Source organism: Emydura macquarii, unplaced genomic scaffold (assembly GCF_026122565.2).
Source record: "Emydura macquarii macquarii isolate MOO-44397 ecotype Brisbane River unplaced genomic scaffold, CSIRO-AGI_Emac_v2 contig_561, whole genome shotgun sequence".
NCBI lineage: Eukaryota > Metazoa > Chordata > Testudines > Chelidae > Emydura > Emydura macquarii.
This window is the reverse complement of record NW_027130698.1, coordinates 11782663-11795130: the sequence shown is the minus strand read 5'-3', so window position 1 is coordinate 11795130 and position 12468 is coordinate 11782663. Positions and strand designations below refer to the sequence as shown.

The 12468-nt window shown below is 42.0% G+C and overlaps 1 protein-coding gene across 3 annotated transcripts in view; it reads right to left on the bottom strand.

Annotated features, from left to right (window-relative positions):
* Positions 1-3874: 3874 nt before the first annotated feature.
* The window catches only part of PLCG2 (phospholipase C gamma 2), an 80652-nt gene continuing 72058 nt past the window's right edge, over positions 3875-12468 (bottom strand). For 2 of the 3 annotated variants that reach the window (XM_067540154.1, XM_067540153.1), the window contains exons 32-33: positions 9897-10081; positions 3876-8552 (exon numbers count right to left, since the gene is read on the bottom strand). In XM_067540154.1, coding sequence (XP_067396255.1) covers positions 8510-8552; positions 9897-10081 — 228 coding nt within the window. In that variant the 3' untranslated portion in view covers positions 3876-8509. Of the gene's footprint in view, positions 8553-9896; positions 10082-12468 lie in introns of all 3 variants that reach the window. The other variant, XM_067540155.1, reaches the window with a different exon arrangement.

Sequence of the window (12468 nt, the reverse complement as noted above, 5' to 3'; positions counted from 1 at the left end):
TCCGTCTTGCATAGCATCACAAGTAATAAAATTCCTACAGGCCAAATTAGATCCTCAGAGATATCTGCAATCCCATTATATTCCACTTATGTCATTAGTGCCTTCAGGGGCTTGCACAAGTAAACTGATTGGAACTGGGTGATGCTGATTTGGTTGGTGATGCGTAAGAGCAGAATCCAGTTTACATGCTTTGAGCTGTGTTGACTCTGCCGGACAAACAGGAGTAAAAAATCGATTTGTGGCACTAGGGCAAAGAGGTGTGATCGGTGAATACACTAAGGGAATGGAACTGCTGAATAAGAATGTAACATTCTTGTACAGTCCCTGCACATTCCTTTAGCAGCTAGTCACACAGAGGGTATGAAGTTCAGTATGATTGCAAATGGCATTTTGTTTTCAGTCATAGCAGCATGCTGCAAGGTGTATAACCAGTTATCTTAATTTGACCTTTTTCATATTGAAGGGATTATACCCCGATCCCTATTGATTCTTTCTTCTCAAGTGTACATTACATGGCCCAGAGGAGTCCGACTAAAGGAATTGTATTCTGACAAGTTCACGCGTTGCCCGCTCCCAACCTTGGATGAACACAGACAGGACCAAAAGCTGTGATCTAAGATTTAAGATAGAGAGACGTACCTTTTCTTTATAGCTTCCTCATGTACATGCGCGGATAAATTCATTCTCATTCCAGTTCACACAGGGAATTTTTCCATTAGGATTAACATCAGAAAGGTAAAGAGATGCCTAAATGGTTAATCCCTGCACATTAATCACTTTTATTTTACTAGATAAAATCCATTGTTCCCCTTGCTTTAGTGCGAAAAAGGCAGTCACCTACTGTAATAGTCCTTACCGTCACAAGAGGAGTGTATTAGGTAGCGTGACAAGATAAACTTTTTATAATTTTCAAATGGCTTCTCTGACTGTTGGCAGATTGTCTGAAAACATGCTTGTGAGTACAAGCTACCAGATGGTGTCAAGATCTTGCTTAAGAGTTTGTCCTTAACAAATTCATTTTGGTCCTCTCATAATGATCCGACACACTGGTGTTAAACAGAAAGTGAGCATGCAGTTATCTAGGAAATCCATTAGTTCTTATCCTTACAACTAGTCTTCAGGTTCTGCAGCTCTTACAGAAGGCTTGGTGATTTGCAGCAATCTTTTCATTCAGGTGCTAAATTCATCTCTGGTATAAGTGGAGTTACTTTATGGAAGGATTTGACTCTGGGTGGGTTTGCTATTAACCAATAAGCAGTATGCTTACACAGGAAATAAAAACTGAGTTTTTGGGGTGTTTTTATGGGTTAAATGTAGTAGTTCTGTAATGGCTTATTCTGGAACACACATCTATACAGTGGGCTAATCTGTAGCAATTACTGTAGCAAAATGCTTGAAGAAACAGGTTTGTAGAGTTTTCCCCATCTATAAAATGTGTTTATTTAAAATGAATGAGTTGATTGAAGTGTTAAAGAATAAGTAAAAATAATTTTCTCAGCTGAAGGCCTCAGTCTTATCAGACAATTAAACACCATTCCACCAACTGCTTTCGGCTAACTTAATTATTTTCGTGTTCCACTGTTTCCAATATGTTTTTTAGAAGCTTGAAAATTATTTCCTTAACACGCAATATCACCTCAAAGAGACTTTGGTTTTAGATGGGGAATTATAAACATTTTATATTATGAAACTTGGAATTCCACTCAGAGCAGCACTTTTGAGTAGACTATTTTTCAGTTTAATACATGAGGGAAATACTGACCTGTTTTAACATCCATAATTTAGAGAACAACAGTTTTGTTCCTGCCTTTTGTGTTAAGTCAAATTCACACTTGGCTTTTTATCTAAATTTTAAATAGTCTCCAGCTGACAAATGGGAGCCACCCTAATGCTTACGTTTTAAAACAAATTCCCCAGCAATTTCAGTTGTGTCATCACCCGACTCAGACCGCAGCGTCCTGCGCTTATGTAGAAGTCTGACTCTGAGGGGGAGGTAATGTGAATACACAAGAGGCAACTCTTGAACAACCATTATAGTCCATAAACTCTCTTCTTCAAGAGCCTTTGTGCATTCTTGCTTATGGGAGATTACAGTCAGTGCTCTGCTCCACCTGGGGGATGGCGGCTGAGTCCTTAGCTAAATATGGGCTGTAGCACTGCTCTTCCAGACTGGGCTTTGGAACACAATGCTAAATCTAAGGAGCAGCATGATGAAAGTGTGCAGCAAACTCTTAAGTTGCTGCTCTGCTTATGTCCACCAGGGGAACCTGCCTCAGCCAGGCCACTGAGGCAGCGATAGCTTCCATGGAATGGGTGTTTAAACCTGGAGGTGCTGGTTTCCTAGCTAAGATGCCGCAATGTTCGATACGTCTCCTACCTAATCCATGACCTTCATGGGTCAGAGAGTACAAAGGAGAAGAATGGCACTTCCTCTTTTTTCTTATGCCCCTCTTATGGAGAGATGGGCTCTCTTCTTACTTTTACCTTGGCGGGCATCTGTGAGAACTTGCTGTGCCAAGAGGGAGCCATTGATGGCAGAGGATAGATCTGGAATTGGTGCCAGTGGTTACTATGCCAAATGAAGAGTAGGCACGGAGGTGGATTCTTCCTGCATTGTCACCAAGGGTTTTTTCTTCACTGCTGCTTTTGATTTAACCAGTCCCAGGCAATACCAGAGAAGGGAGTCATCCTAGTACAAGATTAAGGAGATGCCAGTCTTGGGTCCATGACAGAAGGCGGGACTGAGGCCAGAGCAGCAAAATAAGTCGTGTCCAGTGTCTGAGGACCTTGGCATGAAGGCAGACGGTGAAAATCTTTTTAAAAGATGTGACCAAAATTCCTGCTGTCTTGTGCAAGCTTTTTCACCGCTTCACGATGGCTTTGCAAGCCCCTCACAAGGTGTGTTTATAAACCCATCCACAACAACTTTGCTGGGAACCCCACGGAGATGTGCCAACATCTTGAGTGGGAAGATTAACCGGTGACATTATTTCTGATTGGGATGAAAGGCCTGGATGGCTGTCTAGATAAAGGACTGGATGTACGGGACTGGATTGGTTGTAGCCACTACTTATGTGATCAGGCCTGGCTCACTTAAACTAGATTATTTACAAGAGTTAGGTCTCTGGGATCAGGTCCGGGATGGAGGGAGGAAGGCAGTCTTTTCATGCAGTGAGACAAAATGACACACAAAAATGCACCCAAAACCGAAGCATATGAAATGCTCCAGGAGCCTCTCCCCACTGCCTGACCAGCCTGTGGAGCTCAGCCGGACAGAAACAAGCAGAACTGCACAGAAACAAGCAGGGTGGAGGAGGACTCATTCACTGCTTGCCCACAGAGCTGGTCCACAGCCACTACTCCCTCCTTTTCCCTGCAGGTGGAAGGACGTGGATCCACAGAATGGCAGATCCTTTAGCTCTGTCCCCACAGACCCTTTTCCTGGCACAGCATGTGCAAGGAGGAACACACCTTCCCTGCCCCCCACCCCCCAAAACTGCCTGTTCACCCACTCGCACAACCATTTAACTGTATGTGAGTAACATGGGGATAATGATGCCATCTCCCTTTGTACAGTGCTTTGAGATCAATGGATGAAAAGTACTGTGTAAGCTAGCCCGGACTAGATCAGCATTTGGTATTGTCACTAATTCCCTTGTCTTTCAGCTCTTCTTAGTAAATAGAGCAAAGGACTGGCGACAGAAAAGAGTGAGGGACATCCTGCCTCTTTCACTTTTCAAAATCAAAACAGGAAACCTGCGTCTTATGAAGAAAAATCCTTTTAAACACACTTGAAAATTACACCCCCAAAAATCAGCTGCAGATGTTCCATTTCAAGTGTTTCAGCTCCACATTCTTTTTTCCTTGTGCAGCTGGGCAAAGATAATTAAGGTAATTACTTTAACTCCCAGGCGGTGCCACAATGTTTCCAAAATTTAGTACATTATTTGTGTCCCTGAATGTGAATTATCAGAAGTACAGCTAGAAATCGAAAAAGTATCCATTGAAATTCTAGAAGAGTGGCAATTAAAATAGCTAGTCCTCAAACTACATCACACATGGCATGTGTCCCTCCTTTCCTTCTCAAAACATCTTTAAAGGGATGAAGCACTGAAGCGGATATTTATCGATAAAAAAAAACTAACGCACAAGGGAGTCATTTAGAATTTTTGGCAGCTGTTTAACCTGTCATAAAAGTAACATACCAATGTACGTCCAATGTTAGTGTGGGGCACGCGTGCGTGCGCGCACACAACACCACACACAAACACACACTTTTAATGCACATATTTATTTATGTATTTAAAAAATAAATTAAACTTCAATTATCTCCACCCCACGTCCCAGAGAACTGACAGGGTTTTTACAGCCTCTGCTCCTTTAAAAAACAAGAAAAAGAAAAAAAAAAAAAAGGCACTTTTCTTCAAAAATGTCATTAATTTCTAATTACTGAAAAAGTCCCCACATTTTCAACAATGCCCTGGATTGGTTAATATAACAGTATATAACATGATCCTCGAGAACAATCGTTCTACGCGTTGGTGGTTTACACCTATGGCCAAAGTCCTTATCTCTAGTAATTCTGAGAGGTTTGTTTGGTTCCAAGGACTAAGATCCCAATGCAGAAAAGCACTTCCATTAAATCAACGGGATAAGTCATGCTTTAGTTAAGCATGCGCTTAGGACCTAAGAATGTGGATTAGCACTAGACACTTTGGTTTTGATGAGTTCCAGCTCCAATTCTAACAGCTAAAGTTGCACATAGGGCAAGTCTACACTGAATCCGACAGCGAGCTTCCCAATCCAGGACCACAGACTTGTGCTAGCGGGGCTCACGGTAGCATTCTAAAAAGAGCTGTGTAGACAGTGATTTGACGCTGCTCCAGAACAAGCTGCAGTTGCTCCGAGGTGCAATCCAAGCCACAACATCTACTTGTAGACAGCTAGCACAAGCCCCCCCAACATGAGTCTGTGGACCTGGGCTTGGGCCCAGATGCTGTGTAGACATACCCATAAACATTATTATATAGGAGAAGAAAATCTTGGCTCCTGATTGACTCCTGATTGATGAGACACTGTAAATCTCTGCTATTTCTGAGAAGGAAATTCCAGTCTGGAATTAAGTCAACCAGTAAGATCACACATGGAAATACCTACATCCTGACTCGATCAGCTGAGGTCAATAACACTTTCTCCCTCAACTCATGCTACATTCAGTCAGACCACTGCCTCCTGATTGATTCAGGGTCTTTTCTGGACCTCTGAATTCATCTCTCATTTGGAAAGTTAGTTAGAAGAAATTGTGACGTTTAAGAATAAGAATCATGGTCAAAATGGAGACATTTCCAGATGTGTCTGATGGAAACATTCAGAATGTATGTAACAAGACACAGAGGCAAATTTTCAGCTAACCTCAACCTGGCCTCTAATTTGGCACATACAAATATTCATAGATTTAAAGGCCAGCAGAGACCATTAAGATCATCTAGTCTAGTGTGACCTCCTGCACGACACAGGCTACAGATTTTACCCAGTGATTCCTGCATCACACCCAACGTGTAGCTGAACTAGAACTGATCTGTTAGAAAAACTTCCAGCTTGATTGAAGGACCCCAAGTGATAGAAAATTGACCCCATGAACAGATAACTGTGTTTGCTCACGAAAAAGGGCATTTAAGGGAACTGCATGTGCAGAAATTTGTTCTCTAATGTTTTGGTGACCATCAAGATTACTGCCCTTCCAAGTAGATACAGCCTTCAGTTTTATCTTGCTCAGACTTCATCTTTAGGGTGAATAACATTTGACATAAGTCAATATTAACAGTATCGTAACAGTCTCAAAGCGATGAGAGAATTGACCTGGAGTTTATCCCAGCAAGGAATCCAGAGGTTTTTTGGGTAAGTGTTCAAACACAGAACACAGGAAATTAGGGTAGAAAGAATTATTGCACAATCCTGACCAGCCCTTGCATGCCAGCAAAATTGGTAATTCAACTCTTTTCCTTGCAGGTATAACACAATATTTAGGGTGAGTGATTCTGGAAAAGTAGCTCGCTGTAAAACGAGATGAACTTACGCGTACATTTAAGGGCTCTTCTCACAACCAGTTTTAACATAGCACACGTGCAGATAATCTGCATGGGACACTTGGAAGTGTGGCGTAATGTGCTAATTCTTAGACATTTGCACAGCAGTAGTAGAGAGCGGTCTGATTCATCACACACATACTGCTCTGTGACAGGAATGCATGTAGCAATGAGAGAGACCAGGACAATTTTGCCTCATGGACATTTTTATGTCCAGAAACCACAGCTAATGTTTCTATTTAGTTTTGGTCCAAAATTCTTGGACTCTTGTCGAAGGACAGACAAGAGGGGGGCTCTAGCAGTCAAAACACTACATCCCAAATACTTCACTGAGAAATGAGAACATTGTTGTCCACCAGCCATACCTAAGTGTTACCTTACACATCAGGCTCCAGGAGCCTGCTTTTTTTTAAGGAAGGTGGATTTCCTGTAAGTAAGAAGTTTGCGGGCACCGAGTGGTCTGGCATGCAAGGGTTTCTGGAATTTTCTCCTTCCCCTCCTGTCTGTTAACTGGCTGCCTGGCATCCTAACAAACTCCCCGTAGCAGCCCCTACGCGATGCAAGACAATACTGTCTGTGGTGGTGATTTGGCAGGAAGCAAGATAGGGAAGAAATCTGAACCCACAAGCAATAAGGCTTTTTCCTTTTAGACCCAGGCTATGCATCTCAAGTCTATTTGGGGACAGAAGAGTTTTTCAGGAAGGAGGAAGAGTACAGAGCTGCCTTTGACCTACCACTCCTCTCTCATCTTTTGGATTGGTACCTGGTATTTAATTTCCAAAAAATGTGCAAGAGAAGCCCCCATACTCAGGGAGTTTGTATGCAGAGGGAAATTCAAAGCCCACCCCTAGTATTTCCTGACTTCTTGCTATAGCACTTTCATCTGAAGTTAAATGAGACAGGACTGTCTTCTGGAATAACTAAAACCTCAAGGGTGTTCCTTGAACTATCATCTGTGGCTGCTTAGTAGAATCAATTTAATGAATCTTGAGACAGCAGATCAGCAGAAGTGGCAGCATGGGGAGCAAGAGGAACTGAAAACCGTGGAGACAGTTCACCATGCAGTGAATCCCAAAGCCATGCAGGCAGGGCTGGGAGATACAGCACTACCCATGTATCACTTTAAGCCTTGGGCAATTATTTAGACAGAAGAAAATCTCTTCTGCACTTATTTAAAATGCACTATCACGCATAGAGACTGCAAAACTCCACCCACCTAGGGATATTGTACTTCCTTACTAATGAATAATGTGCTGCTCACACGAAGAATCAATGCATACAAAAATTAAGGTGTCTGGTCTGTGATACATCATCCAAAGACTGTTCTGCTCTTGCAGGGAAACAAACTTGCTGATATAATAGGTTTTTTCCATCTATAATTTCTATGTTCCTACTAGTGACTAAAGCCATAAGGACAATGTATCTGGTCTGTATTTCTGCACAGTCATGTTATGGATTAAATATATTTTGGGAAAACAGTACTGTTTGACATTATTTTCTAAGAAGGTCTGCAAGACTATCGATGCACAGTTTGCAAACAATTCATTTGTATGCAGATTAGCAGCTGAAAGGGATTTGAGAAACGATGCTACACCAAAGTAAATTAGCCAACTGGAGTTTAAAATACCTTTTCTTTCTAGGAACAAAGGATAATTCCTATCTTACCTATTAAAAATATTTTCTTGCACTGCTTGAGGGAGCTAATTTACATGACACAAAATAATGTCGTATTTCTCTTTTTTAAAGCTCTTCACAGAATCCAACAAATAACCCATCTACAATCTTGGGAGTACATTTAGTTTTAGGAAATTAACTCATTCACTGATACTAAAAATGTAACAAGAAATATCTATCAAAAGAAAATACAGCCTCAACCATAGGTTGCCCAGAATATTTTATATGTGGACATAGCAATTTGCTGTATCTGATGTCACAATCATCTTGTAAAAGTGCTTTTACAGCATTTAATAAATTAAACCCATTATCTGTCAATTACAAGGAGTCAGATGATTAATGTCTGCGTGCAAATGGTTGTGAATGCCTAACGTCTGTCCTGTGTACACAAATACTGTAAATGATTTGTACTTGAACTTTGGGTATTTATAAGGGCAAGTTAGATCTGCACAAATGCATGCAAGTTGTCTGCATATCCCGTAACTTTGAAAAGCTGATCCTTAGTTTCCTTCTTACTCTGAGGTTTGGAGGCAAATAGTAACTTGAATATGCAGAAAGTCTAGCCTGCACTGTGTGTATGCTTTGTACAGGATATAAATTAAACAACAATGAAAACAGTTCCTCCTATAGAAAGAAATTATTAAGGAAACCCATTCTTTCCTCTTCTTAGTAAATTTCTTCATTGAGTAGGATGATCACGACAAATTAATGTCTCTTCCTGAGTGGCTTTCTAAAAGGGAATAGCTTCTCTAGGAGTAGAATTTACTGTTGTTGACTTTCTTCTCCCTTAATCTTAAGGAAAAAGAAATTTAAAGTCAGTAATTCTGCTCGCTATTCTAGGGAAAAAAATTACAAAGGTCAACTCACTTCGCGAAGTACAGCAACTAGTGCATCAGCAACTCTGTGGGGTTTTTCGTAAATTAAAATGTGAACACAGTAACACTTAGCATATATATACAGCACTTCATATCTTCAAAACTCTGTATACACATTAACGAAAAGCCAGAAAATTAAAAGAACAATAGAATGGACATTCCCACAAAAGTGCACACAGGAACTACTTTCAACACACTACATTCGCATGCTGAAATGCTGGTGCATGTAGGAACATCCATTTTCCCCATTTTTAAACGTTTAGTCCCCAAATATTCCAATTTCACAGGGTTTGCTACAAGCGGAGTGTTTTGGAGGGGGTTGCTTATAATTATAACAACATGTAATTTACTATAACATGTAATGTACCACAACCAGAGAGGTGAGTAAATATTATCATCCCTACTGGATACAGAGAGACACCAACGCACAGAAGTTATTTGGGAGAGCCAAGAGTAGAACTCAGGAATCTCAACTCCCAGTCCTTTGCTCCTACCACTCGTCCATAATGTTAACTTAGCTACCCACCCTTAGCTCCACCACAGACTCACAGGGTGCTAGGGTAGTTGACAACTGAGTTTTCCCTAGATGAATGCCAGGGGCACCTTGCTCCTACAGACCAATCACGGCCTAGCTCTGCATTGAGCTGTGGCACTAGAGCTGGTTCTAAAGAGACCTGAAAGGCTGGCCTCTGATTGGCTGGGAGGAAAGGATTTGACACCCCCGCCCCCTTCCTTTAGGCTGGGGGAGGAGAAAAGAGCCATTCAGGATCTCCTCCTGATACAGGAAGGTCCTGTCTCCCTGCCACCCAGCCAGGAGCTGGGGCAAGGCGTCTTTTTCCCTCAGGATAGTGTCCTGGTATTTAACAGGCAATTTTTGCAAAGACTAACCATTGCGTTTTCATTTGTTTTTGGGTCAAAACAAAACTGCATTCTGGGCCCACACGTTCCAGTATGTTTACGTCACAATTGTGGGGGCACGTAGTCTTTAGGGTGGGTAATTTATTTGGCTGTTTGAGCTGGACAGTAGGAAAGAGTCTAAGCTCCAAGGATTATGGCATTTTGTGTGTCACTGGGACCAAGAGACTCATTGACTTGGGAGTCTGGTTCAATGGTGACTCAAAACTCCCTTCACAGGCTGAAGCGTAGCTTCTAATCCAAGCCAAGTGGGCCAGAAACTATCTTAATAAAGCTGAAGCCTTTGTGCCATACAGGACCCTTAGATGTGAGAAGCCCCTTGGCAGGATAAAGAGGATCAACCTACTTCCTGTTGCATGTCTCTTGGTACATTTGTAACTGGTTCTCATTCACATTGAATTCTTTTAGTAAAGCATCTCTGTTCGGATTCCTTAAATTCTGATGGGTATCATACAGGAACAGCTGGTTGTTCAGTTCCGCTTGGCGCTTCCGAAGCTGCCGACACGATGAGTAAAGTTCTTCTTCGCTTTCCTTCAGGAGGAAAAGAACATCAGAAATCAATTCAGGGTTTTACACAAGCTATTCTCCCTTAATTTTTCTAAGAGGTTGTTCGTAAATTCATTTTTATAAAACACATCTGGAAACAAAACAAACCACTGAGAAAATACTGAAAAAAATATGCTCATAAAAACCTTTTTAAAAAAATCAGCCCTGTAAGGTGCTCACCCACCATGGTGATCAGTGAGAAATAAATGGATTAGAGAGAAAGTATTTCATTAAGTATGCAGGTATATTGAGGGAAGAAGGGGAGGAACCGTGTATTAGGACTGCAGTTATTTTACAATAGTCTGGAAACACTGGAAAGAAATTTTAATTTTTGACCGTGACATTTGATAGAGCCCAATATGCAAACACTACCCGGGATGGTGCTTACTACTAAGCCTCATTGCTTCCAACCGTGTTTCTTATTAACCTGCAAAGGAAACATCAGATTCTGAAAACACCGAGCAGTAAATAGGACCATTCATGGTCATAACTACTATGGCGAGAGTGGGCAGAACCTTCACTGATGTAAACTGTCATCCTCTGTGGACTTCCCTGCAGCTATGACAGTTTACGCCAGCGGAGCATCTGCCCCTGAGCGTATGCCTACATTGCAGCCAGGAATGAGCCTCCCAATTCGAGCAGGCAGACTTGGCTAGCGGGACTTGAGTGGTGGAGGTTGGAGCTCTGGCAGAGGCCTGGGCTAGCCACCCAAATTCAGATCCAGGGGGTCAGGCGGGCTTGAGACCTCGAGCTGCCATTCAAGGCACTCAGTCCACATTGCTATTTTTAGCACACTAGCTTGAGCCTGGCTAGAGTGGGTCTGTCTACCAGGCAGAGAGCCTCGGTCCCAGCAACAGCATGAACATACCCTTAGATATGACTCCCTAGATGCCTAAGAAAATAGATGGCCTTCGCAACATGCTCATCAGGTTAAGAAACTCTAAAATCAAGGACCCCACGCCCTGCACTATGGCTAAAACCCTGCTGCAGCGCCCTCTCTGGGGATGTCAAGGAGCTGAGGCACAGCCTCTCTGCTCTGCATTTTACAAATATGGAATAAAGGGCCTGATTTTTAAAGGGGACCAACCTCGCCTCCTTCAGTCATAAATGAGGGCATTCAAATGGCCAATTGTTGATCACTTAGACATCTACAGGCCCTCATTTACTCTCCTAAACAACTGTATCCACCAGCACTGGATTTTCAAAATCATTCCCAAAGTGTCCACTTTGATCTCAGTGTTAAAAACCCAACCACCAGCTAAGCTGATTTTAATCCAAGAATGCTTCCAAAACATTCATACTTTCACAGCAAGTAAATCAAATTTGCAAGCAAATAAGACATGCTTCTAAATTTAACAACTTGCTTAATACACTTACATTTCTACACTATATGGAAAGATTCCAGTTAACTTCAATAGGAACTGGATAAGGGCCAACATGATAATTTACACACTGTTGCAACATTTTTGCATCTCTAGGTCTCAACAAATTTCACAACCATCTGCAAGCCCTTTAATAATTTTAGATTTCCTCTCCAAGTAGATGCAGATGGGCTCTCTCTATAAACAGAGCTGTTATTATTTTTGGAGGAATTTTTTTTAAAAAGCAGCACAACAGATAGACACGGCCTTGATCTTTTTATGATGCTTCCAGATTGGTTTGGCAACGGTTCTAAAAGTTTAATGACCATGGCAAGTCTTTGTTTGCGACAGATGTCAACAAATCTTTGAAATTTCTCCCACTACTGCCGCAGCAACTGAGGCGTCATCATTGTAAACATACATTTGCGCTGCATCTTCCTTTTGGCTTAACAAGCTGGAAGAAAGGGGACTGAGACTGTGAGTTGTGCCGTTGTCAACGGGCTTGCTGCTGACAGGTTGGGAGGTGCGCTGCTGCTATGAGCACCATTTTAAAGGACACCGCTACCCCAAGCAAATGAGTTGGATTTTTGAAGAAGATCCCAGACACAAGGGATTCTCAGTCTTCTTACACAGTGAGCCTGGACATCACTTTGTAAGGCAATGGTGAGGACACCGAGTCACTATCCGTGGGGGTTCTGTCGAACATAGCAATACAAAGCTGTCTGTCTAGCCTTCTATGCCAGGCTCATCCCCAGGGGATTTGAGACCTTACACAGTTTAAAACTCTTTTTTAAAGGATATACATTATATTTATATACATAAGCCTCATATTATGACCCTCTCCCCCTCTTGCGTCTCCTCGCCTATGACCCCTTTATTCCTCAGGATCCTTTTCCCCCCCTCATGACCTGCATTCCTGAGCTCTTATTTCCCAACAGACCCCCTCATTGCAACATCTCTTTCCCCTCTTTTCTCCAGTGGGTAATGGAAAGCTACAATGGCTGTCAAGAA